At 44.2% G+C, this 26,249-nt stretch overlaps 3 protein-coding genes across 11 annotated transcripts; all 3 read left to right on the forward strand.

Moving 5' to 3' along the window:
- Positions 1-2,822: 2,822 nt before the first annotated feature.
- On the forward strand, positions 2,823-6,156 carry LOC123051046 (cysteine-rich receptor-like protein kinase 45). 2 transcript variants are annotated; one of them, XM_044473796.1, is made up of 7 exons: positions 2,823-3,102; positions 3,607-3,754; positions 3,845-4,100; positions 4,396-4,624; positions 4,704-4,854; positions 5,168-5,401; positions 5,509-6,156. In XM_044473796.1, exons 2-7 carry the CDS (start codon positions 3,662-3,664, stop codon positions 5,911-5,913), a joined length of 1,368 nt encoding a protein of 455 aa, XP_044329731.1. In that variant the 5' UTR covers positions 2,823-3,102; positions 3,607-3,661; the 3' UTR covers positions 5,914-6,156. The 2 variants fall into 2 exon arrangements, with proteins under 2 accessions (XP_044329731.1, XP_044329732.1); XM_044473797.1 differs by having other exon boundaries at positions 2,865-3,097.
- Positions 6,157-8,444: 2,288 nt separating this feature from the next.
- On the forward strand, positions 8,445-14,640 carry LOC123051048 (cysteine-rich receptor-like protein kinase 37). 8 transcript variants are annotated; one of them, XR_006423934.1, is made up of 8 exons: positions 8,447-9,835; positions 10,256-10,446; positions 10,525-10,786; positions 11,078-11,297; positions 11,401-11,548; positions 11,658-11,854; positions 12,187-12,289; positions 14,021-14,640. XR_006423934.1 is itself a non-coding variant. In XM_044473799.1 (8 exons), exons 2-7 carry the CDS (start codon positions 9,673-9,675, stop codon positions 11,835-11,837), a joined length of 1,164 nt encoding a protein of 387 aa, XP_044329734.1. In that variant the 5' UTR covers positions 8,447-9,266; positions 9,639-9,672; the 3' UTR covers positions 11,838-11,854; positions 12,187-12,398. The 8 variants fall into 8 exon arrangements, 7 of the variants coding, with proteins under 7 accessions (XP_044329735.1, XP_044329734.1, XP_044329733.1 ...); XM_044473799.1 differs by lacking the exon at positions 14,021-14,640 and having other exon boundaries at positions 8,447-9,266; positions 9,639-9,835; positions 12,187-12,398; XM_044473803.1 differs by lacking the exon at positions 14,021-14,640 and having other exon boundaries at positions 8,449-9,266; positions 9,639-9,835; positions 10,286-10,446; positions 12,187-12,398.
- A 7,793-nt stretch (positions 14,641-22,433) lies between these two features.
- On the forward strand, positions 22,434-26,141 carry LOC123051050 (glutamate receptor 2.8). The gene is made up of 5 exons (XM_044473807.1): positions 22,434-22,605; positions 22,733-24,051; positions 24,149-24,464; positions 24,589-24,995; positions 25,073-26,141. Exons 2-5 carry the CDS (start codon positions 23,122-23,124, stop codon positions 25,412-25,414), a joined length of 1,995 nt encoding a protein of 664 aa, XP_044329742.1. The 5' UTR covers positions 22,434-22,605; positions 22,733-23,121; the 3' UTR covers positions 25,415-26,141.
- Positions 26,142-26,249: the final 108 nt, after the last annotated feature.

The raw sequence follows: 26,249 nt of genomic DNA on the forward strand, positions 1-26,249 counted from the left end.
TGTTAATATGTTTCGACGAAAATAATTTTTGCCCAAAAGTTGCCATGATGTTTACACTGTAGTTGTCATGGTGCTTAAACTAAAGTTGCCATGTGGCAATTTTAGTTTGTAGATCATGGCAATTTTAGTTTTTGATGATGGCAATTCCAGTACTTTGACCATGAAAATATTTTTTTGTATGAACCATGACAATTTTAAGTACATGTATCATGGCTATTTTAGTTTATGGTGCATGGCAAGTCTAGTTTCTTAATTCTCCGTTTTATAATATGTCAAAATTTACTTTTTAATATAGAAGAAAATAGCTGAAACATAACATGACAACTTTAGTGTAAACATCATGGAAATTCATGTGCAATAGACATGGCAACTTTTAACAAAAAAAAATTCGTCGAAATATATTGATATGAGATCTAGTTTCGAAGATCTCGTCGCGGGGGATTTAATGGTGAAAACGAATCTTCAATCGGATTTTTCATTTAAGAGATAAAACATTTTAAAAACTAAAAATCCAAAAAGATTTCCACATGCATGCATGCGGTGACATGGCGTAGTCTGTATGTTATAGGGTGTGTGGCGGGTTTGGCTCCCACCACACGTGTGAGCGTTAGCGTTATCCTGATTTTATTGCTTTGATTTGATTTAACAAGTACAGGGGATACATATGTATATATGGGTGTACGAGGTAGCTAACCTAGCCAACTAGGAAACCTATACGGTGACTGACTCTAGTCCGAGCCGGACATAGACTATATTGTGGTTAATTCCAACAATCACCTCCTTAAACATGATGTCCTCACTTCACAGCTTGAACGTCGATCCTTCGCCGCATCTTCACGAACTTCTGTCGTCCCAAAGATATGGTTAGGATATCTGCAAGCTGGTCGTCGGTGCAAACGTAGTTGATGTTGATCTTGCTTTCTTCCACACACTCCCTTAGGTATCGATACGTCATATCGATGTGCTTACATCTACCATGATGCATTTGATTTTTTCACAGAGAGATTGTAGATTCATCATCACTATTGAGCATCACTCGTTCCGGTTCCTTGCCTGTGAGGTCACCGAGTAGCCTTCCTAGGCTCATGCCTCGACACACCACGGTTGCAGCCGCAATATACTCTGCTTCATGGGATGATAGTGCGATCACCTTCTGCTTTTGTGATAGCCAACTCACTATGCTTCCTCCCAAGAAATATGCCACGCACGAGGTACTTTTACGGTCGTCCTCATCTTCTGCCATGTCGCTATCACTACAGCCAAGTAGTTTCACCATCTCCTCTTCTGTGTCAAATAGACACAACCGAAATTTGTTGTCTTTTTGATATACCTGAGTATATTTTCCACAGCTGCCAAATGTTCTGTCGTGGGTGCTTTCATGAAGCGACCCACTATGCCAACGGAATAGACCAAGTCCGGTCTTGTATTCGTGAAATATCTCGACTTTCGGATCACACTTTTATACTCGGCCGCGAGTATTCTTATGAGCAAGGACAAAGATGGTCAGATGGTACCGAACTGAGCCCGCTCCCCCCGCGTCGCCCCCGCTCGGGCGACTCGGGCGGGATCGCAACCCTAGCCGCCGGGGGCTCCTCATCCTTCCTTCCCTCCCTCCGCCGCCGTCGAAGGACGCCGCCGGCCTATAGCCCGGTGGCTGACGGCGGTGGCGGGGGCCTTCCCTCTCTCCTGCGTCATGGGGGCGGTGCGGAGCCCCGCGGCGTGTGGTGGCACGGCCGATCTGGCCTTGGTGGCGCGGCAGGCCTGCCTTGACCGGCGGCAGCGCGGCGGCCGCCTCGGCCTAGGGTGGCGACGGTGGCGGGTGCGGCGGCCGGCCCTGCTTCGGGCAGCGGCTGCGCCGAGTCTGCCGCGACAGACCATCTGACCTCGGATCGGCGGTGGCGGCATGGAGGGCCTGGTGGTGGGTCGGCGCCATGTGTGTTTTGCCTTCCGGACAGATCTGATCTGGCCGGTGCGGCTTGCTCGATGTGCGGCGGCTCAGATTGGCGGCGACCCGTGCACACGATGCTTGATGGAGGTTCTTCGAGCAGATCCGGGTGAAAACCTCGTTCTCGGCTTGATGCCAAGACCGGCGTTGGCGGCACTCTTTTGTGTCATTACCTTCTTGAAGGCATCGCCGTGGAGAAGTTCCAGACCTCTATCCGCTACCTCCGGGGGAAACCCTAGATCAGTAGATCGGATGACGGCGGCGTGTTGGTGTCGTTTCCTCCTTGGGGGCGTCATTCTTGGAGGTGTACACGGGATCGAGGGACCAGTGGGCGGCTTTTTTGGTGGAGCGGTGATTCATCCTACACATTGATGACGGCGGATCTCGGTGGCGTGGCGCAGTGGAGACTCGGCACCCGATGCGCGGTGATAGACTCGCGCAGGAGGAGGCAGTTGTCTGGCGTCATGGTGGCGTCGATGGCAGAGTGGCCTGACAAGGTAGAAGCCTCAATATCTGCTCTGAAGACGGACGTGTGGAAGATGGCGGCGACGACACATGTGAGTGCGTCAGACCAGTTTATGCCCCAGACCCGGTATGTGGCTCGGCTAGGGCTTCTGGCTTTTGATGATAGGCTTAGGTGAGTGGTCTATGTATTTGGCCCAGTTAGCACCCCTTCATCATATAATACTTTATAAGGTCCTCGAGAATAATCAATGAAGTGGCCGCATCCATCTCCCAGATGCAGAGGCCGGGGTCATCCTCCTTTTCTAAAAAAATGAGCAAGGACAATGAAACAACTTTGGTGTTCCCTTGGACGCTGCAAAGACGCGCTTCATCCGGTCCCTAGCTAGGCAGAGACGCGCTTTCCCCAGTACAAGAGATTCCCCGGCAGAAGGAAAGAAAAAGCGTAGAAGAGATCGGCCGGGGTCAAGTCAACGTCGTTGGCCTCCGTTGTTGTCTTCCCCGCAGGCAACGACGCGTTTACGCTGCACGTTCGCTCCATTAAAAGGTTGCAAGGTGCCGCTGGGTGGATGGGATCCTCCTCACCTCATCATCTCATCTTGGCCGCCGCCGAGCAACCAACTCTGCTCCGCTCCGCTCCGCTCCATCGTCGCCTTCGGCCTTCCATTCGCTCCTTCTTCACCAGGTCAGGTCAGGTCAGTGCTACTCCTACGCCATCTTGCTCAGTTCGTTGCTTTTTCCGCCAAGCAAATCACGCAGTCACGTATTGGTGGATATACTACTTCGTATGTACTAGTAGTACTAGTGCAACTATAGGGTCGGCTATTACACGGCCGTCTGAAATTTGCTTGCTTCTAGTTAAATCGCTCTCCACCGTCGGATCCTGATCCAAAGGTCCAGCAGCCTTCTTCTTCCTCTAGCAGCAGCCTTCTTCCTCTGCTTCTTCATCCTCCGTTTCTTCGTCTCCCCCGCAGCATCCTTCTTCTTATTCTTCTTTGGGTCAATCGGCTGCCGTGGCCAGCCGCGTCGTCCTGGTCTCACCCTCAGGGCTCGTGACTTTACTGACACGGCGTAAAATTCTAGGCGCCTCAGCAATAGCAGATGGGGAAACTATATGGATGCCATAAAGTAGTTCAATCTTTGGTGCTTCTAGGTGCCGCAGCAGTCGTTGATATCCAATTATAATTTTGGTTTCTCAGGAAGAAAAAGAAGAGGATCGTCCAGTAAGCCTGCCGGGTGGGAGATATCAGCAACATGGATTTTAAGCTCCAGGATATCGAAGCCATCACAAACAACTTTGCAGAGGATCAGATAGTTGGCAGCGGTGGATACGGAGTTGTTTACAGGGTATTTCTACAAATTCTTATATCTAAATCTGTGCTTCCCTCAATTATAATCACAATCCGTACCATGACAACTGATCATCGATTTTATCAGGCGACCCATGAAGGGGAAGAAATTGCGGTGAAGAAGCTTCGTCAACTGCAGGGACTCGATGATAAGCAATTCGACAACGAGTTCCGTAACCTTCGTAACATACGCCACAAAAATGTTGTGCGGCTAATTGGCTACTGCCACCAGTCTTGCAAGAAATACATGGAGCACAAGGGGGAGCTTATCTTCGCTAAAGAGATGGAGCGAGTGCTCTGCTTCGAATATATGCACGGCGGAAGCCTCGATAAACACATTCAAGGTAACCTATACTAGTATTGTGGATATAAGTATCTTATATGCAGGGGGGTAGGATTTCAACTCTTTTTTACTAGTTGTTTCATCCTCTTTTTTTGAAAAAACACCCCCATATATTAATCAGCTTAGAACATGCTTACTTTGTAGTTGTTCCATCTTGATATGACTCAAATAATCAATGCAAGTCCTCCTTATCTTAAAACACATAGGGTTGACAATTGGCTACAAATATCAGTTTGCCCATCAAGATGAACGAGTCAATACCTTATTTTGTATGTATTTTTTGCTACTAATTGCAGATGAATCTTGCGGGCTTGAGTGGCCCACATGTTTCCAGATTATCAAAGGGACTTGTGAGGGACTAGATCACCTTCACACCTCACAGGGAAAACCTATTTTCCATCTGGACTTGAAGCCTGGTAATATTTTGCTGGATGAAAGTATGACGCCCAAAATTGGAGATCTTGGTTTGTCAAGACTCGTTGCTTCAACAAAAACACGACAAACAGAGATGCGCCACGGAACACTGTAAGTTGATGGATCATCATACCCTGAGCACTCTGAACTAAGTTTTTCATGTACTTACCAATTGTGTATATCAATGCAGCGGGTTCATGCCACCAGAGTATGTTGACAGTGGCTTCATATCAAAGAAGTTTGACGTGTTCAGTTTGGGGGTCATAATTGTAAAAATGTTGGCCGGGGATAAGAGCTACTTCCGTTGCTCTGAAATGCCCTCCGAACAGTTTATTGAGCTTGTAAGAAAAAACCTCTCTCCCGGCAAAAAGAAACATAATTCTTTCTCTCTGTATACCATTAACACATAACACATATGCGTTTCTTTCACATTTTTGCACTGCAAACTACTCCCTCCGTTCCTAAATATAAGTCTTTTTAGAGATTTCACCACGGACTACATACAAAGCAAAATTAGTGAATCTATACTCTAAAATATGTCTATATACATCCGTATGTAGTTTATAGTGGAATCTCTAAAAAGACTTACATTTAGGAACGGAGGGAGTATTTAGTATCTTTATAGGGAATTTAATGCCCCAAATTTGCATGTAGGTAAGGGAAATCTGGAGGAAAAAGTTTCAGGCAAAGCCTGGATATTCCTCACAGTCACAGGAAATAGACATTCTAGGAGTGACTTCATGTGTTGAGATTGCACTAAGGTGTGTGGACAGGGACAGAAACAAAAGGCCATGTATCAATGATATTGTCCATGAACTGGATCAACTAGAAGCTAAGCTTAAAGCAATGTCACTAGCTTCTAATGTGTCAAATGATGCCACGGTCCAGGTACGTTCTTCCACCACTGGGGGGCGTGGGTGCCACTCCTCTGTTTCTTCAGTATTCTGAAATCCTCTGTTTCGACAGTTTTGACCTCTGGTTATTTTGCTTTGCAGAGAAGCTGCGACACCAACATTATCTCGGTGGATCCATCCCTGGAGCTGCGGTTCGTCTTTGAGCCAAGGAAGGAGACGTCGTGCTGCCTACAGATAATCAACAAGACGGAGGGCATCGTCGCGTTCAACATAAAAATTAACCAGAACAAGTACAGTGTGCGGCCAAGCCAAGGGACCATGCCGCCATGCTCCTGCCGTTATGTTATCGTGAAGTTGCAGGCGCAGGACGCGGCGCCGCCCAACATGCGGTGTCATGACATGCTCTTCGTGCAGAACACCAGTATCACCCAAGACTTGGAATCAAGAGATGGTGAGATTGATTATCAAGAATTGTTCAAGAAGGCCATGGCGGATAAGGTGGTTGATGTGGTGAAGCTTCCGATCGTTTATGTTACACTGGACTAATAGTCTCATCCACCAAGAACTCTTTGAGGTTGTTATTAAGATCCAAAAAAAAATTCTTGAGTTGTTGTTTGCGAGAGGGTGTTCTCTTTGTGTTCTATTTAACTGTTTCTTGGTCGATTATGCGGTCTTTAATTAGCTGCTGCTACAAACATTGTCCTCTCTAACTGATGATTATGTTGTATTGGAAAGTATGGAAGACGTAATGCAAAGGTCCTTCAATCAGGAAGGCTTGAGTATGTGTTACAAGAGATGGTCAATTGAATGCCTATAGAGCAGGTCCATAGTATAGTACTGACGATTACAGCTATCTTGACTCACTAAAAATAAAAGGAGCAACAGTCAGTTATCTTACAAACCAGTTGGTTCGAATCTCAGGAAAGGTACCTCCATCTGTAGCATGAGCAACATTCAGAGAACAAACAAATTATCCAGGTCTCCCACAATCTCAGAAGAGAAATATAAGTAGTTAACCAGGGAGCAGGCTCTAGGAGCAGCAGCGGAAGGAGGGAAATGGCAAGAGGCGCTGACCAGGAAAAGGTAACGATGGCGCTTGTCGTCAACGTGCCGGCGTGGTTGACGCACTCAGTGATCATTGGATTGGATTGACAATGGATGGGCAACGGGTGAGCAGCTAGGTCACGGACGGGCCGGCGGCAGAAGGGCGACGTGCCGACGTCCCCGCATCCGCATCCGCGGGCGCCGATCTGGGAGAACTTCTGCCGCAGGGCCGGCCTGCGTTCTAGTACGACCAGACCAATGCAGCCAGCTGCTTCGGCGGCGGCTGCTGGACGGAGAAGGAGCGGACGCACCGCCCCCATTGATCTCGGCTCGGCCGACGGAGGAAAAGGGGGCTCCTTGGGAGCATCCGTTGACGGCGGAGAGCAGAGAAGATGGTGCAGAGGCAGAGCAAAGCCGGCGCAACAGCGAGGGAGGATGCAGTTTAGCTGACTGGTGAGCCCGAGGAGGTGAGCGAGCGTGGCTGGCCCAGTGTAGGGGACGGATGGCAAATTAATATCGGGAGAAAAATCAAGTTTTTTTTTTGCGGGTGGGGAGAAACATCAAGTTACGGCAAAAACCGATAAAAATCATGTGAAACTACTATAGTACTTTGAAGTTTTGAATGAATTTGGTATGGAATTTTGAAATTCTATGGCAATACAAAAAAATCACCCTCATATTGTATTTTTTGATAATTTTGAAAATGTGGTAAGAGAATTTTGTTAAAACTTGATTTTCACTAAAGTTCAACTGCGGTGGCAGGCGTGCACGAGCTGTAACTGTTGTTCCTGCTACCACATGTTCGAAGGTCCGTCTGCTCGGTTACCTTTGCTCCCCTTCCTCTCCCTCTTCCACTGTCAGCCATGTCTCCGGCCAAATTCTCCTAGATCAAATTTTTGTGAGCGGCAGCGGTGGTAGAGGAGCCTGGACCGAGAATGGAAGGGAACCGATGAATCTGTAGCCCTATACATCACAGTGTCAGCTGCGGGTAACAACGCCCACATCTGCATGTGGCATTCCTTGATGGTGTTATGGACGCTGACATCGTGGGGTCTCGATACCATAGAGTGCATGTCACCATTGACCTGTTTCCGAGAATATCTATCTAAAATCCCCAATGTGTCTCCATTGGAAGAATCCGAGTCTGTTGGAGTCCTAAGGACCAACAGCGGTATTCGTCGCCAGCGCACCGCAACGAATCGTCAGTGCTCGGGCCGACAAAGGCCATTGTCGTCAATAGGAGGGTGGAGTGGGGGGGGGGCTAGAGAGACCAGAATGCCTTCCACCTCACGCACTGCTCCAGGATGCGCGATGTCGCTTCACCCTCACCCACGGAGCACCCTCCTTGGCTGATGTGCAACAAAGAGGGAGCATTGGGTGTTGCTCCTCATCCGATGCCTCCACATAGATGCTTGTCACAAGTATTTGCACAATGTCGCATCCTCTCCGCGGGAGCCTCATGGTGCGGATCGTATGTATCCCGTGATGCTCCTTTGCAGACAGCTCTTCCGATAGACTGGTCTGCTTCCCTTGAATCTATTGATGATCGTTGGGTTGCTATGGCCAAAGTTGTGATGGAACATGAGCGGTGCTCTCGTTTTCGATCACCGCACTCTTATTCACAAATGATCCCCGCTGAGGAAAAAGATATGACACGGAAGAAAAAGATCTCTCCATATACCCGATGTTAAACGGTCCGTTTAATCCCATTTGATCACACTATAATAATCTAACAGTTAAAAAAATTGTTTTTGAAAATAAACTATAAAAGTAGCTGAAATTAGTTAAACGGGGCCCACTTACGGAGGCCGCTTATTTGGCATTTGCATGCCTACCGACGACGACTTGACGTGGCCGGCCGTATAGCGACGAAGACTTTGACCCACCCAAAATCCCCAATCCCCTTCGTCCTCATCACACTCCCCTGCTCTGCTCCCGCCATCTCCAAATCCGCCCCAAACCTTCCGCTGTAGAATCCGCCATCGAAGGCACTACCCACGCAAGAGAGAGAGAGAGAGAGAGAGAGAGAGAGAGAGAGAGAGAGAGAGAGAGAGAGAGAGAGAGAGAGAATGCCAGATCCGCGAGCTGGCCTACAACGTGGAGGACTGCATCGAGCTCCTCGTCCACGTCGACAATGGGACGACCAGCTTCTGGCTCCGCCTCCGCCGGCTCTGCGTCCCCTGGGCGCGCCCGCCGGCGCTCGACCAGGCGCTCGACGAGATGGAGCAGCTCAAGGCCAGGGTCGCCGACGTCAGCACCACCTGCTTGGTTCTGCAGACCTCACCGTATAGTTGTTGTTCAGGTGCCTAGAGGTATTGGGAAACTGACGGCGTTGCACACGCTTGGTGTTGTCAACACTCAACATCTCTGCTTCCGGTGGGAAGGCCATGGCCAAAGCTGCTCTCAAGAAGCTCACCCAGTTGCGCAAGCTCCGAGTGTCCGGCGTTAACAGGAAGAACAGCAAGGATATGTTCTCTGCAATCAAGGGCCATCTCCATCTGGAATCCGTTGTCTGTCCAGCCTGACCATTTTATAGGTGCGCAACTCCAGCTCATTATCTGTCAAGTTTGGTTCAGAGACGATGAAAAGTCTTGAGCTGCTCAAGCTACTGGTATATATATTTAATAGGAAAGCTAGCCAATATGTCCAGCCTTCTCTCACATTGCTCAACGGTCCTTAACACCATTGTGGTTTGAGTGGAAAACTGCTCAACTGTCCTTTTTCTCACATTGCTGCCAAAAGTGCAAGGGAAAAATGGAGACAACACTAAGAGGCTTCTCTGACGAGCACAATGATCTGAGTGGAAAAGAGTGAGATTGTTGAAAAACAGTGCATCTTATCCCAAGCCAAGCAAGGTGGGTCAGGCATGACTGGAAAGCTTGTATGTTCTCCCTTGTTGGGAAGCCTTTTAGTACGTTCGGATAATGTTTTGTGTGAAAAAGAGCCAAAATTTTGGCAGAACTGATCATTGCTTAGATGGTTAGAAGGGTGGTTTTACCTTCTGCCTACCTAGGGTCAAATACTAGACTTGGTGCTCTGTGTATCTTACTAATGCGGATTATTATCTGTATAGCATCTCACATGGTGTCAGTGTCGATGTCCTTGCTATAGTGTGGAAATATTTAGGATCATGTAGACATGGATTATTGTTTTTTTTACTATTGATTATTCTATATTTAGAGTGACGTGGACGTGGATTATTGTACTACATTTTTTTATTCACCCAGAAAGAGTCGAACACGGTGGGCATGAGTCAAGTCAATGCATACTTTTCTACGCGGTAGGTGGGCATCTCATTGGGTTGGTGGTATATATCCAACTGAGGCTAGCAGGAAGCGGTTCCTTCTCAGAAGCTTCATCCCCGTTTCTCCTCTGCTCTCTTCACAACTGCTAGAGGATCCCTCAAGAGTCCCATCTTCACAAGGTATGTTCTTTCAATTTGGACGTTGATTGTTTTCAGATGATGTTACAACAGCCATGTCTATGGATAAGAGTGTTTTCTTCCATGTTATTACTAATTACTACATCTTTTACCGTTGCTTGCTTGCCTTTGCATGTCTGCGTGCAATTTCGATGCTGTGGCCAGAAGTTAGAACTCTTCTGGGCTTGTATCATCCAGATACAATGGCAACAAATCTATAGAAGTTTCTATTTCAGAGGAAAAACATGTTTGTGGATTAGTCAGTTAGTCTACGGACATTCCATGTGTGTTTAGTCTTGTGTATTGTTAATCTGTCTTTGCTGTTTCTTGTAAGAAAAAATCTGTTTTTGTTGTTCTCTGGTATATGGAGAACTGGCAGCAACCCATAATTTATATAAATCTGTTTTAGCTCTGGTAAATTAGGAGTCACATCAACACTTCTTAAATCATCAGAAATGGCTACTAGTGCTAGCGGAGGTAGAACTCAAGAGAACAAGCCGAGCATTTTGAGCACATTACCGAAGCATCTGCCATTAGACTTTCTGAAGAGTATCACAGATCAGTTCTCAGAGAAGCGTGTAATTGGTGAAGGCGCTTTTGGAACTGTTTATAAGGTATGGTTGTGCTTTAACAGTTTCCGTCTTTTCAGAAGTTACTGAAAAATGTTGCTGATAGAGTCTGAGGTTGAGCAGGGAACAGCGCCAGATGGGGAAACCATTGCTGTGAAGAAACTTGCCGAAAACTCGCCCCTTCCACGAGATAAAGCATTTAATAATGAGGTTCAAAATATTATGGCTCTCCATCATGAAAATGTTGTAAAGTTGGTTGGTTACTGTCATGAAAGTCAAAAGAAAGTGGTGCAGAACAATGGAAGGTATATTGTTGCTGACATTGTTGAAAGTGTACTCTGCTACGAATATTTACCAGGGGGAAGCCTTAAGAAGAATCTTTTTGGTATGTCATACTATCCGATTCAAATTGCATCAATGTTCAAGATTCTAATACTCCTATCATACACTATTAATTGGAATTTGGCTATCAATCTTTGTTACACCACGTTCAGGTTTAAATGCTATACAATGATAATATAGATACAACAGTTGACATGATCAAAAGAAGTTGCAACTGTACATACAAATGTGTCTTCTGTGATCAATATTTTTTTCTATTAGCATGCTAACAAATAAATGATATTCAAGTCATTATCTTGGAGTGCTTCAGTAATCCTGTGCGTCACTTCTTCAGGAGATACCAAAATGGACTGGGACACACGATTCAACATAATTAAGGGGATCTGCGAGGGTTTACTCTTTGTACACAGCATTCCTATTGTCCATATGGATCTTAAGCCCGAAAATATACTGCTGGATAGTAACATGGTACCGAAAATAGCGGATTTTGGTCTCTCGCGACTCTTCGGTCAAGAACAAACACGGATGAACACACAAAATGTAGTGGGGTCATAGTAAGTCGATTATGAGCTGTGATAAATTTTTGATTCTTTATTATTGTTTAAATGCATCCTAACCTCTCTGGTAGTACTTATTGTTAATGTTAATGGTATGCAGTGGATACATTGCTCCAGAATATCTATACAGAGGTGAAATCTCCACAAAGTCAGACATATACAGTTTAGGTGTACTAATCCTGGAGACCACCACAAGAGAGGAGAATTGCCGCGGGAACAAACCATCTGCAGAACAATTTATTAAAAAGGTAACTGGAAATTTTCTTAATAATTTGGACACTAAACTTTAGAGGCTGATATTAGAAATGATCTTTTGTGGTATATCTTGAGGGGTTATAATTCCAATCCTGTTCATAGGTACGTGAAAATTGGACAGAGCAGCACATCGTATCAGAGTACCCATCATTAAAAGCAGATAGCCTCCGACAAATAAAAAAATGCATCGAAATTGGACTGCAATGTGTTGAGACTGATCGGCAGAGGAGACCTTCCATAGAAGCAATTATCAACCAGCTCAATGGACGGCATTCTAATTGAGCTACGATGCCGTACTGGTACGAAATTGACTATCCACATGCCATCCTAATGGCGGTTTTAGTTTAACAAATTCAAGAATTGATACATTTTTCTCTCATGTGTGGCCAAAAAATGAATGGGTTAAGATATTTGCAACCCTTATGTGGAGAATCACATATCCTTAGTTGGTACAGATTATTTTTTTGCCAATCATGCATTGTTGCATAAGGTTGTTCATTTTATAATTTCACTGTTTTTTACATTATTAACCCGGCATCTGTAGAACCATGTAGTTATGCTAGTACTTTTTTTTGCGGGGATATGCTAGTACATTTCAGCTGGTCGTAACCTACAGTGTATGGAATTTCAGATCTCCAGTCTCGAGGGAGAATTAAGTTCGGGTCTTCTTCAGGAGACATGTGCAAGAAGCAAAGGACATGCTCGGCTGTTTGCCAAATAATTTGCTTCGATATGTACGTCATTGTGGAACCTGTTAGCTTTCATTTCTTATGATGATTGCTACTCCAGATACAGTGCAGTTGCCTGTCCAATTTAAGTGCGACGTAAGAGTTTTATTCTCCCCATGTAGATTTTAAGACGCGCTAACATTTTCTCAAGGGCAATTAGAGTATTTGTAGTTCTAATTTCTAAACATAATACACTCTCACATTTAATTTACAAAAAAAACTGCTTAAGGATTTTTTGCCGAAAAAGGCCGGTATACCCTAGGCCTCTCTGCGCCAATTGTATGCATGTATCCATCATTAAGAAGCTTCACGTACAAAGTAAAGTCATACAAGCCAGATAAAAAGGCCAACACAACCGAAAGGCAATAGAGATTACATGACACTCTCAAGGACCACTAATACTAACTGTGTGGTGCTTGATATCAGGATTTTTTTTTAATCTAGCTTGATATCAGGTGGGGAGCGCAGCGAATAGTCAATAATAGTGCAGCCTGATTGCTTACCTGGGCCAGCCAGGCCATCAGTTCTCTCTTTTGAAAAATGTTCAACCTGTGTTTAAAAATGTTCATTGTGTATGAAAAAAAGGTTCAAAGTGCTTTTCACAAATGCTCAACATGTATTCAGATAATTTTTTCAGAAAAACATGTATTCTAATAAATATTAATCATATATTTAAAAAATGTTCAACATGTGTCTAAAAATGTCCAGCCTGTACGGAAGATGTTCAATTGCTATATATTTAAAATTCGACATGTATTTGAAAATTCTAAAAATAAAATAAAAATAACCGAAAATAACAAAAACATAGTAAAACGAAAAATGAACAGAAACAAAAAGAAAATCAATAATAACTGATAGAGAAACATAGAAAATATTTTATAACTTGCAAAACCTTCCCAAAAGTGGGCGGAAGTTTTTTTTTCTGGGACAAGGCGGAAGCGTGCATGCTTGCATGCGTGCGCTGCCAGGACCGCGGGTCTTGATGCTGTCGTGGGCGATTTTTATGTTGCTAGCTTCTTCAAATTTGGATTTTTCTACTGGTGTTTGACAACAGTTTGACCACAGTTTGACCAGATTTGACCAAAATTCAAAAAAACTGAAATAATTATTTAGTAACACTAATATTCTTGAATAATTATTTAGTAACACTAATACTTCTTGAATAAGTAGTTTGACCATAGTTTGACCAGATTTAACAAAAATTAAAAAAACCCAGAAATTTGAGCATAACTTTTTTTCCTTTTAGAATTTGAGGATTCTCAAAATTTGCAAATAGGCCGTAGGCTGTCAAAATCGGATGCGGATTTTCGTGCTGAACATTTTGATATATTATACTTTTTTTCTGACATCGTATGCAAAACTACATCTGGAAGGATTTTAATTTCTGAAGTTTTTATCATTTTCTTTTGCTTTTTACAAAACTGAAAAGGCGATCCGGGGAGAGGGGGGTAGAGTTTGAAAATGGGACCTTTAGTACCGGTTCGTGCCATGAACCGGTACTAATGCCTCAAACCCCATTAGTACCGGTTGGTGGCTCAAATCGGGACTAAAGGTAACCTTTAGTACCGGTTGGTGCCACGAACCGGTACTAATGGGCATCGCACCCATTAGTGCACCCATTAGTACCGGTTCGTGGCACCAACCGGGACTAAAGGTCTCATTTGAACCGGGACTAATGCCTGTACGGTGCCCTAGCCGCCTGAACCAGACTAATGCTCTTTTCTGGCCGAATCAAAGCCATGTTTTCTACTAGTGGAAGAGGACGACCCATGAAGAGGCTGCACCGGTTCTGCGGCAACGTTGACCGCTACAATTTCTTCACCGAGCTGGGGAAGAGATAGACATGTGGGTTAATGGTGCTCGCTCAGGATCCCCGCAGTGGCATCTTGCAGAACTGCAGCGAGAGGGTGTCACACTTCAATTCTTATTCTAGCTAGCTCTCCTTCTCTGCTTGCGTTGGACTTGTTCTACAGCAGAGTAGAATACAGTAGGGAGGGAGGCTAGAGGCTAGGGGAGAATCTGGAGTGAGCTAGAGTGCCGTGCGTGCACTTTTATCACGGGAAAGTTTGTCGCGGGTGGCAGTCGACACAGCCAGCGGGGGAGAAGTGCAAGCGGCGTCGGCCGGCCGTGACGGCGTCCATTACCAATGATATGGCAGAATAATGGCCCACCAAGACCGATCGTGCGGCTGCGTCAAAACTCCGAACTTGAGCTAGCGGTGCCGTCGGCTGCTGAATACTGTCGAGCACAAGGTCAATATGTACAGCTCTGATTTTTTTTTTTTGCTGGAGTGAGCATAGTTTTTTTTAGGGAAGAGTGAGCATAGTTTTTCCGCGGTTATAATTGAAGTTCAACGATATCTTGCTGTCGATTTTATGTAAAGTTTAAGTTGATGCTGCTGCAGGATGTGGCCTATTTTTACATGAACAGAGATGGGTTCGCCCTATTCACAATCTTCTGATTTACAATTTCTCCATGGAGCTCTATGTTTTGGCAGCAATCCATGGAGTTATGTCCACCATGTTTTTGTCTTAATACAGCATGCATGACTATCTACATGGACTACATGCAAAAATAAAAATAAAAATAGACGCAACAATTTATATAACAGTTAGTTGCCTTTGATACAGCATGGCTGCATGCACAAACCAAATGGAACATCTGATCAATCATCGTGTATGCAGTATTCACATCGGACCACCTACCACTGCTGCATGGCTCATGCTACATTAAATTTTATTTTTATACTAATATGATTATACACCATCATCATGCTCAATTACTAAAGTTTGATCAAATTTATGTTGTTGTAGAAGTATTGGAGTTTGACTAAATTAAATATGTGAGATAGTCTTATGGTTTACTATTCCACTTCTTTCATAAAATTGGCCAACCTTCATCTTCATCTTCACCATCATCCATCATTGGCATAGACCAGCATGTTGTCTATCCATATTCCCAATGAGAGAAACACGACTCCACATTTTAACAATGGCAATCAGCAATCACTATATATTGTTACTGACACGTCGCCATGTATAACAAGACTAAAGGGCACATGTACATAAGACTTGACATGTGCAACAACAACCAATATACATCACTGGTTCGTGAAGGCACGAAATAGATAAACAAACAAAAAAAGGATCAGCACATTAGCCTTTCTTGACGACACACAAAATCTCAACGAAACACACCAACAATGCATGGTGTGCACCATGAAGTCACAAAGAGAAGCCTGTTTTCAACATGAGAGAAGGCACACACCAATTAATGGCAGTTCAATATGGCCCATTAACAGATAACCATCCAGCAAAATGAGTTCACATGAAAGACTAAGACCCCGCCAAAGATATGCAATAATTTTTCTGACGTCATACACCATTGCATATCTATCTTCAACATACACAAACTGAAGATCCAATAATCTCATACATCGGTGCTTCTGCTAACCAACCACAAGATCGCTTGCAACACTTTGCAAAAGCTCTATACCACTTCATCTACAAGGATGACTCATCCATTTTCGTACCCACTATATAACCAGTCACACGCCACCAAATAAAGTCACAGTTCACACACGGTGAAACACGATACAATGGATGGAGCTTACCGTCCAGAGAGAGCATTCTCCATGGGAAAGCAAGTTTAGAAGAAAGGCAAGCACCCAACACTAAGCTCCTTAGAAGACCATCCGCACTTCAATCGCGCCAATGCAAGCTGTTCGGTAAGCCCTCACTCTTATCCAATATTTTATGTTCTTTCTACTCTTGTGACTTAACAAAATATTGTGTTTAATCTTTTTATATACAACATGAGAACTTGATAGTATACATTGCAAGACGTCCAATTCTTGAAGAAGTAAGTTTGGTAACTATCTTAAAAATACAGGGTTATACTCACTGGTATCATCATGGAGCCATGGTGCAATCATCTATACTGATAGACCTACACGTGAATAAGACAGCCATAGGGAATCTTCAATGATGTCTGAAGGAGAACCAGCCTAGACAGAAGATGAAGCCAAAGAAAAGGTTGCTCAAGTTGCTCTGGAATGCATATGTGCAGATTACAACATTTCCATCAATGACCACAACTACTACGCACTTCAAGTCACAAAGGAAAGACTATTTACGGCACAAGAGAAGGCACAAACCAAGCAGTGGCAATTTAACATGGACCGTCAGCAAGTAGGTACTCGGCAGAATGAGTTCACAAGGCAAACAATGATTTTCGCAAAAAATATGCAACAACTTCTCAGATGTGTTGCCGCTTCACATGTATCATCAACGTCCACATAGCGAAGATCCTATTATCACATACGCAGGAGCAAGACGGCGTGTCCAAGATTTTGCAAAAGCTTTGTATCACTTTATTACAGGCACCAATTCTGCAGGAGGTTATACCAGGATGATCTAATCCAACAAAACCCGCTTGCGACTTCTTATTACAATACGTTTGTATCTCCCTATGCCCAATATGTAGCGTGAGTTCCTTTCAAAAAAATAATGTAGTGTGAGTTGTATATGGTTTTAATAAGTAGTTCTTATTACAGGTGTGCCAATGTTAATCGTTCTGTTTGTGCCATTACTCTATTGCTTGGACCATAGTCTACATAGTCGCGACTTGCCGACAGGCGCGGCGTGTCGCCGCGCGGGTTAAGCTAGTATGGACTATATAGGAGCAAAATGAGTGAATCTACACTCTAAAATATGATTATATATGTCCATAGGTACTCTGTATTGAAATCTCTAACTGGTCTTATATTTAGAAACGGAGGGAGTAGAGAAAAACATGGGACATAAAAATAACACCATGCCCAACCGTCCCAAAAACTGGACAGAAGGTTCCTAAACCTCAGCTTCCGAAAGCCGCTGGTGCAAAGCTACTACCGAGTCGGTCCACTCGGGCCAGCTACTTATTTCTTGTGGTTTTTTAATATTTCTATTTTCTCCACCCAGGTTTTTCTTATTAATTTTTTCTCTCTTTCTAATTTCTTAAAATTTTAGAAGTGAACACTTTTTCAAACTGGTGTACATTTCTTATTTTTGAGAAGTTTTTATAATGTGTTGTTCTTTAACCCATGACATTTATTGAAAATTTACATATTTTTTATTTTGCCATAATACATTTGAAAATCTTGTAAAAACCAGGAGCGTACCTTTTTCGTTTGGTTATTTCTTCAAACCAGGATCCTGCGGGATCCTCATTTGAGGTGTGTGGATGTGTAGCAGCCCAAATGAGGAGTCGCCTGGCACTGTTCGCGGACGCGTCCGTGGGCTTATAGAGGGCCGGATTTGCCAAGTCCAACTGTAGATACTCTTAGGCATTCAGGATTACTGAAAAAGAAATTGACATGGGCCCAATTCTTTGAGAAAATCCTCCACAGATTCTCTCCCTCAAGCTCCTACGATTTGACAGAACGTTTTAACTCTCTCAAGCAAAGCACTCTCAGTGATTCACTATACACAGTAATGTGAAGACCTAATGGTAGATGTGCAAGAAGATAGTTCATTAATCTTTGAAGAATGGTTTGTCAAGTGCTATGTAAATGACCTAAGATCTCAGCTAAATTACTGGTCGTGCCGGGATTTTTTTTTTCTCCCGTTGCAACGTATAAGCCTTATACACACAAGTAACGGAGAGCATACAAAGGCTTTGGAATATTATTTCCGGGCACTAGAACGAAATACATTCCTATCGCAAGCATTTAATAATATGGCTGTGATCTCTTACGTGCGACTTTCTCCACTATAGAAAAAAGAGAGGACCAAATTTTCTAGTAAATACTACAAAAAAAAAGAAAAGGGCTTTCTACATAGGGATCGTAAAAACATTTATTGTCTATGTTACGCCCGGTGTTCTATGGATACAAGCTATTTAATGTTCTAAACGAGCAATGAAGACTTTTCGAGAAATCTCCTCCAAATCACCAGTATGAGAATCAAAATCATGAGCATCAACATGTAGGTTCCAGACCCAAGTGGTAGTATCAGGGCCCTTAGCTAGTGTTCTTAAGAAATGGCCGGGTCTGGTCCATTTATCAAAAGATGTTTTTACAGGATCCCTATCCACAACAATTTTTTACTTCTGCTTCCGGTGAACGAATAATCATTAAGTCCTCCTCTTTTCGGACAAGACAGACAAAGACACCCGCCAACTGTCGAATATCCAATAAGAGGTTCCATTGAATGAATAACGAATCCGAATCCCATACTCGATCTCATAGATCCCTATAGACACTTGTAGAAAAAGAGGCTTCCATACGACCCATTAGTCCCCAAAATAATCGAATCGCGACAAAAGGGTTCTTTAGTCACGGTTTGGGAGGAGACCCGCGACCAACTATCTGGGCCCAGCGCGCTCGGTCGACAGCTGGCGGACGGGAGGGGCTTTAGTCCCAGTTGGCCTGGCCAACCGGGACTAAAGGTCCTCAAGCTGGCCCGAAGGCCTTTAGTCGCGGTTGGCCAGACCAACCGGGACTAAAGGTTAGTCCTTTAGTCCCGGTTGGTGCCACCAACCGGTACTAAAGGGCCCATCAAACTCTACCCCCCCCCCCCCCCGACCGCCTTTTCAGTTTTAGAAAAACCAAAAGAAAATGATGGAAATGTCAAAAAAATAAAATTAAATAAGTTTCTCATGTGATATGTGGTCTAGTTGTTGGGAAAATTAACAAATATGAATTTCGACTTTATTTGCAAAATCTCTCTGGAATTTCTTAAAATGGGCATAACTTTTGCATACGAACTCGGATGAAAAAGTTTTTTATATGAAAAATCATCTACTCAAAAAGTTACATCCGAATTTAACAAGGGGAACCCCGTTAAACATTTTCAAAATCCTCAAAAACCTAACAGAAAAAAGTTTCGGGGCTTTTAAGATCTGGAGAGGCAAAAAAATTCAAAAAAATTCAAATTGTGGTCAAACTGTGGTCAAACAATGGTCAAACTAATTATTCTAGAATATTAGTGTTACTAAATAATTATTTTAGTTTTTTTAAATTTTGGTCAAATCTGGTCAAACAGTGGTCAAACAATGGTCAAACAATTATTCCAGAAATATTAGTGTTACTAAATAATTATTGTTTTTTAAAACAATAGTTTCAAACTCAAACAGTGAAATGTGTCACTTCATGCTCAAGCTAAATTCCTGAGGGTTAATAGAATTGACATCCTACTATTGTCAGGAAAACAACAAGTGCAGACTTGGAAATGAGGGAGAATAGAACCCGGAAGTTAAGCGTGCTCAGGCTGGAGTAGTGAGAGGATGGGTGACCGTCCGGGAAGTTAGATGATTTGGAATTATGAAGGGTGATTAGAGATTAGAGGATAAATTGAGCAGTGATGAGGGGTGGTGATTAGAGATTAGAGGTTAAAATAATTCAGAAATTTGAAAATAAAAAAAATTCACAAAAAAACAAGGTTTAGGGGGGCTAAAACCCTAAACCTGCGGAGGAGGCCTTTAGTCCCGGTTAGCCACGAGAACCGGGACTAAAGGTCCTCCGCCCCGACGGACTCCTGGCGCCCACGTGGACGGGCCTTTAGTCGCGGTTCGTAAGAGGCGCGACTAAAGGGGGGGCCTTTAGTCGCGCATATTTAGTCCCGGTTGCACAGCCGGGATTAATGGCCTTTGCAAACCGGGTGCTTTCCAGCGGGGGCTTGCCCCGGCAACCGAGCGCCCACGTGCACCACGTGAGGCGCATGCAGTGCAGCTGCAGACACAGCCAAGCCGCTACAGTGCAAGTTCGCCGGAGTAACCTGGGAGCTGCTGCCTAAATACAGTATATAAACGAAGGAGGCACGAAACGAAAACCTACTGTATTCAACATGTCAGACGGCCTCGCGTTGAACGGAATGCGCATGCATGCGTGCGTTCCGGTCGATGATGGGCCGTCGATTTGATATGGATAGTGCAGCGCCGAGGCGTCAGGCTTTACATCTTTCTCGTATAATAATAATAATGCGTGCGCGCTGCAGATGATTAGCTTTGGATAATAATAAGTACTAGCTACTACCACTGCGGTATCCTCGTATAGCGGAACGAGAAACAAGGAGGGAGAAGCCAGTTGATAACGCCAACTCCACACCATGCTTTACTACCGACCTTATTCGCCTGCTTGCATGCTTAATGGCCTCTTCCTCTTACTCCTCGCCGGTCGCACCATGGCAGCGGCAATGGCACCGGCGCCAGCACCGCCGCTCAAGACCGTCCCGGTCAATGTTGGGGTGATCCTGGACCTGGCGACGGGGCTGGGGAAGAAGAGCCTCCTCAGCATGAGGATGGCGCTGCACGACTTGTACGCCGCGCACCCAGGCTACACCACCAGGGTGAGGCTCCACGTCCGGGACTCCAACCGCGACGTCGTCACCGCCGCGTCTGCAGGTACGTCCACCCTCCGCTTCCGCTCTAACTGTAGTGTCGCATCCATGCATGAATCAATACCATGTACGGAGTAAAACAGATATTTCTGCCCTAAAAGAAAGATATTTCTGGAAAATGAATTTTTTTAAAAGGAAAGGTATTTCTGGAAAATGCAGGAGCAGGACGTCTGTATACAATTGTACACGATAAATAAATCATTGCCTATTCTCAAGAGAAAAAAAATTCCAATAGATGTACATTCTGAGATGGATCTTAAAATTGCTTCTTCTCCTTATTTTTATATAAAAGATCTTGTTGATTTTTCTGTTTTAGTTTAATTTTGTTTTTCTTCTCCTAATGTTTTAGGGCATCCCGACAATTATATACTTCACCCTGCCTTACATTGTGTTAGAATGGAGTACATGTTTTTTATTTAAGGGCACATAATATTTGCACCCCTACTCAACCACGAGATTGAACCGCCCACTAAATCACCAGAACCGCACCACTATTGGCGCTGAAGAACCTCGGCGTGGCGCTACGATAACCCCCACGAAATCATCTAGAAATCCCACTAAACATGGCAAATTCTATAACAACCTCCCGAAATCCTCTATCCCCAACTAGAAAATTGCCCGCTACATAGTTGCCGAGAGAGGCCACCACAAAATCGTTTCTTCCGCAATTTCAAATGCTATGCTCAACTCCACCCCCGCCACATCCATCCAAAAAATGAAAAGAAGAAACCTCACCTCACCCCCATCCATGCAAAGAAAAGAACGGAAATGTTACATGGCAAACATTAGCCAGGAGGCCAACACCTTCCCTGCCTTATTACGAGAATGGCAGTTTTATGATTAACAAGATGGTGGTTTTATTATTGAGAGGCTGACATTTATTATTATTGGCATGGAACTTTTTTATTTTATTATTATTAATGGGATGGTAGTTTTATAATTTAAGTGGATCGCTATTTTATTTTTATTGGCATGGCAAAAAAAAATCAGTGACATGTCATTTTTAAGAATTTTTGCGCGGTCGACCACATAAAGGAAAAGAAATTACAGCATGGCATTTTGTTTTTGGTACTTGGAAAAAATAAAGAAATTTGTTCTCCAAAATATGTTTATTTTTAACAGTGAAGCATCTCCACGGCAGAATTCATAAATTTATTTATTTTAGAGCACACAACCCAATTTTCTTTAATCATAGTATCATTTTTGTAAATTTATAAAATAGCACGGCATTTTTATAAAGTAGCATAAATTTTTTTTTCTTCATATTTTCATATCATGGCAATCATACATTTTTGTTATGTTTTTTCTCTGTGTTTTATAATAAGAAAATGTGTATTTTCTCTCTGTCATGTCGTTTTTCGAAGAAAAAAAAACAGCAATATGGGCCTCTGGGCCAATGGGGTTCAGCCGCCCAGTTGAGTGAGTTCTTCCGTCCGGTCGCTCTGCCTGGCGCGTAGACCTCAACGCCGCTCGCTCGCTCGCCGTGCTCGGCGTCTTGCCCCCTGCGTGCGTGCGGCGCCACTATGCCGGCCGGCGATGCAGATCCCCGCCGCGGGAGGCCACCGACCTGTGCCCCCCCTTTCTCCCGCCAAACTCCAAGCGGTAATATGCGAGAAGGCCGGCCGCGACGAGAGAGAAGGCGGCGGAGCGCCTGCACGACGGCCTCAGGAAAGCGCTCTTCCTGCGCCGCTCCGCCTGCTCGGCGACACGCTCTTCCACGACCTCCGGTTCAGCTTCCACGCTGCCAAGCGCCTTCGTCGTGAGCTCTCTCCGCTTCCACATTTCGTCGAACAGGTTCCGTGCGTGGCGATAAGCCCCGGTTTTGGCTGGCTTCCCCTGTTCGTTCCTCTTTGCGCGGCCGCACGCTGGGCTCAGGCAGCCGCATTTGGCCCGCCCGCCCGTTCCCTTCCCCTCCTCCTCGCCGTGTGCAAGCGCCGCTCCTAGGTGAGACCGGATGTTAATTATTGTTGACTCCTAATTTCGCGTATTTTTTCAAGTGGTTTTCTTACCCCATGTACCAGATGTGATGATTGCTTTGCTGAACTGATTTGATCATCCTTTGGTCTTGCAGCAACAGATCTCATCGGCACAGAAAAGGTTGAGGTTATCATCGGCCCGCAGAACAGTTTAGAAGCAGAGTTCTTGACCTACCTAGCCAACAAAACCAAGACTCCTGTCATCACTTCCTCTGCAACAGGTGATTCAGTTAATCAACATCATGTTCCGTACTTCCTCCGGGCCTGTGTCAAGGGCTCCTTCCAGGCAGCTCCAATTGCCGCCTTCATCCAGGCCTATGGCTGGAAAAATGTTGTTCTTGTCTACGAGGACAACACTTATGGCGTCGGCATTCTTCCGTCCATTACTGACGCCCTTGAAGCCATCGATGTCCGTGTCATTAACCGTTCTGCCGTCCCTACTTCTTCCCCCGATTACCGCATTGATGAAGAACTGTACAAGCTCATGACCATGCAGACACGTGTCTTCATCGTCCACATGTTGCCAGCCGATGCTTCCCGCCTCTTCGCTCGGGCTTCAGCAACCAATATGATGACGGAGGGGTATGTCTGGATTGTCACAGATAACATTGGCATTGTCCTTGATGTGCTTCCCCAGGATACAATTGACACCATGCTGGGTGTTGTGGGTTTCCGGCCATATGTAGCAAAATCTGTGAGGATCAGCGGTTTCACGGCTCGTTTCGTCACTCGATACAGAGCCAAATTCCATCAAGATCCTAATGTTAGGGTGGCAAGACCCACCATCTTCCAATACTGGGCATATGGTGTGGTATGGGCAATTGCGTCTGCAACTGAGAAAGCCATAAATCTAAGGTCTACTCCACGCAACTTAGTAGATGACCCGGAAGTATCTCCTGCTGGACAAGACCTTCTGAATTCCATAACGGATGGGGAGTTTGATGGATTGGCTGGGAGATTCAGGTTTGTTGATAGGCAGTTGCCGGTTCCAGCATATGAGATTGTGAACGTGATTGAAGAGAAAACTAGGCGCATTGGGTTTTGGAGCCCTGTTTCTGGACTATCACCTTTTCTCAACTCTAGCACTCGACCAGTCCAAGATAGACGTAGGTTACGCGCTGATCAAGTCCTGAGAACTGTCATTTGGCCAGGAGATTCAACAACAGTGCCCAGAGGCTGGGACGTCCCAGTAAATGGCAAGATACTCCAGATTGCTGTGCCCGTGAGACGTGATTTTAAGTTTTTTGTGAATGTCGAGGCTAGTCCTAACTCCAGTGAACTTGTTGTCAACGGCTACAGCATTGATGTCTTTGAGGCTGCTGTGAAGAAACTACCATATGCGCTGCGCTATAAGTACATTCCCTATGACTGTGCAAATTCTTATGACAAGCTGGTATCGGAGGTTTACTTCAAGGTTAGCCTCAACCAACTTCTTTCCTTGCCTTTGAATGTGAAGCGTTCTTCATTTCACACTTAATAATTTCCTCTCTGTTTTCATGTTTTGGTGGTAGACGTTTGATGCAGCAGTGGGTGATGTGACAATCATTGCCAATCGAACTAGGTATGTGGACTTCACAATGCCATACACAGAGTCTGGAGTGTCGATGCTTGTCCTAGCTAGGAAAGATGAAGATGAACCAACCATGTGGGTCTTCTTAGAGCCACTAACGAAGGACCTTTGGATGGCTACAGTAGTCTTTATGGTCGTCACTGGGCTATTTGTATGGATGATTGAAAATCCTATAAATGAGGAATTCAAAGGTTCCAAATGGAAACAGTTCAGCACTTCTTTCTACTTTGCATTCTCCACCTGGACTTTCACGCATGGTATGCCATTACGATCAGCCTTGTTTTATACAAAATCGCAAACTCTGCGCATCTTTATACTAAGAATTGCGACTTACTGACAATGTTATTTATTTCGCTCTATTGATATATAATTCCATGACAGATCAAAAGTTCAAAAGCCTTCAGTCAAAAGTTATTGTGGTGTCCTGGTGCTTTGTAATGCTAGTTATAGTGCAGAGCTACACAGCAAGCTTGTCATCAATGTTAACTGCAAAGAGGCTCCAGCCTTCAGTGACTGACCCAAGGCAACTTTTGCACAATGGTCACTATGTTGGATACCAGAATGGCTCATTTGTGCACTCAATGCTGAGGAGGCTTCGATTTGAGGAGCGCTGGATAAAGGTTTGTAGCACGCAGGAGGAATATGCAAAGGCATTGAAGCTGGGATCAAAGAATGGAGGAGTATCTGCCATCTTTGACGAGACACCATACATAAATTCTTTCCTCTTGCAGTACGGCAAAGGGTTCCAGAAGGTCGGTCCCATTGACAGGACAGTCGGTTTTGGTTTTGTAAGTTCCTTGAACCTAAGCCCAAGTCTTGGAGCATGCTGACTTGGCTTCACCTAAGATGTCATACCCTTGTGCAGGTTTTCCCTAAAGGCTCTCCGTTGGTGGAGGATCTTTCCAAGGCCATGCTGAATTTGATAGAAGGGCCTGAAGGTTCTCATATTGAGAAGAAGTGGTTCAGTGATCCGATTCTATCACTGGATTATGGCAGTCTGGACACCGACTCCTTGCGCCTCAGCTCACGGAACTTTGAAGGTCTATTCATCATCAATGGATGCGTTTTAGGTTTGATGATTCTCATAAACTTGTCGAGGCGTGCTTATGCAAAATTCATTGCCAAAAGAAACTCTGTTTCTGCTAGTGATGACGAGGCTCAACCTTCGCCGAATGGCAACGGCGTGCCTGCTATCCAGTCCCTCTAGACTGGTGGAGAGTTTCCAAAAAGAAGTTATTTGTGGGTTTGAGTAAGCATATCTTTAATAGTATTAAGTATTACCAGAGAGGTTAGAATGCAGTTTAAATCATAAGGAACACAAAATTATCACAGTTTGTAACCGACTTACTATGACCCCACCACATTTTATTTGTTCATCCGTGTCTGTTCTTGACCAAAGATTCTCAAGAGACCAAAATCCGCTATTTTTTGGTAACATATTAACATCCAGCAGTGTGTTTTCGGGCTTAAGATCCATATGCACAACAGGAATGCTGTGTAAAAAGAGTAAACCATCGCAGATCCCCTTAATTATGTTGAATCGTGTGTCCCTGTCCAATGGGATATCTACTTTTGAAGAAGAGATACTGAATTACTGAAGTACTACAAGATAATGACTTGAATATCATTTATTTGTAAGCATGCTAATAGCAAAAATATGATCACAAAAAACAAATTGTTAGGCACAATCGTAACTTCTTTTGATCATGTCCAGTGTTGTACCTGAACATAGTGTAACATAGATTAATGGCCAACCTCCAATTCACAGAGTTATCATATAGGAGTATGAGAATCTTCAACATGGATGCAATTTGAAACGGGTAGTATGATATACCAAAAATATTATTCATAAGGCTTCCCGTGGTAAATATTCATAGCAGATTACACTTTGAACAACGTCAGCAATAGTATATCTTCAATTGTTCTGCTCCACTTTCTTTAGACTTTCATGACAGTAGCCAACCAACCTTACAGCATTTTCATGTTGGAGGGCCATAATGCTTTGGACCTCATTATTGAATGTTTTGTCTTGTGGAAAGGGT

This window comes from Triticum aestivum, chromosome 2D (assembly GCF_018294505.1).
Source record: "Triticum aestivum cultivar Chinese Spring chromosome 2D, IWGSC CS RefSeq v2.1, whole genome shotgun sequence".
Taxonomy (NCBI): domain Eukaryota; kingdom Viridiplantae; phylum Streptophyta; class Magnoliopsida; order Poales; family Poaceae; genus Triticum; species Triticum aestivum.

Bases quoted from the DNA above. Each gene is read 5' to 3' on its own strand.
- LOC123051048 (XM_044473800.1), top strand. From the start codon at position 9,673: ATGCATACTTTTCTACGCGGTAGGTGGGCATCTCATTGGGTTGGTGGT. The intron at 9,836-10,255 runs GTATGTTCTTTC...CTGGTAAATTAG, and splicing joins AAGAGTCCCATCTTCACAAG to GAGTCACATCAACACTTCTT. The intron at 11,298-11,400 runs GTAAGTCGATTA...AATGGTATGCAG, and splicing joins CAAAATGTAGTGGGGTCATA to TGGATACATTGCTCCAGAAT.
- LOC123051046 (XM_044473796.1), top strand. From the start codon at position 3,662: ATGGATTTTAAGCTCCAGGATATCGAAGCCATCACAAACAACTTTGCA. The intron at 3,755-3,844 runs GTATTTCTACAA...CGATTTTATCAG, and splicing joins GATACGGAGTTGTTTACAGG to GCGACCCATGAAGGGGAAGA. The intron at 4,855-5,167 runs GTAAGAAAAAAC...ATTTGCATGTAG, and splicing joins CCGAACAGTTTATTGAGCTT to GTAAGGGAAATCTGGAGGAA.
- LOC123051050 (XM_044473807.1), top strand. From the start codon at position 23,122: ATGACCATGCAGACACGTGTCTTCATCGTCCACATGTTGCCAGCCGAT. The intron at 24,052-24,148 runs GTTAGCCTCAAC...TTTTGGTGGTAG, and splicing joins TATCGGAGGTTTACTTCAAG to ACGTTTGATGCAGCAGTGGG. The intron at 24,465-24,588 runs GTATGCCATTAC...ATTCCATGACAG, and splicing joins CACCTGGACTTTCACGCATG to ATCAAAAGTTCAAAAGCCTT.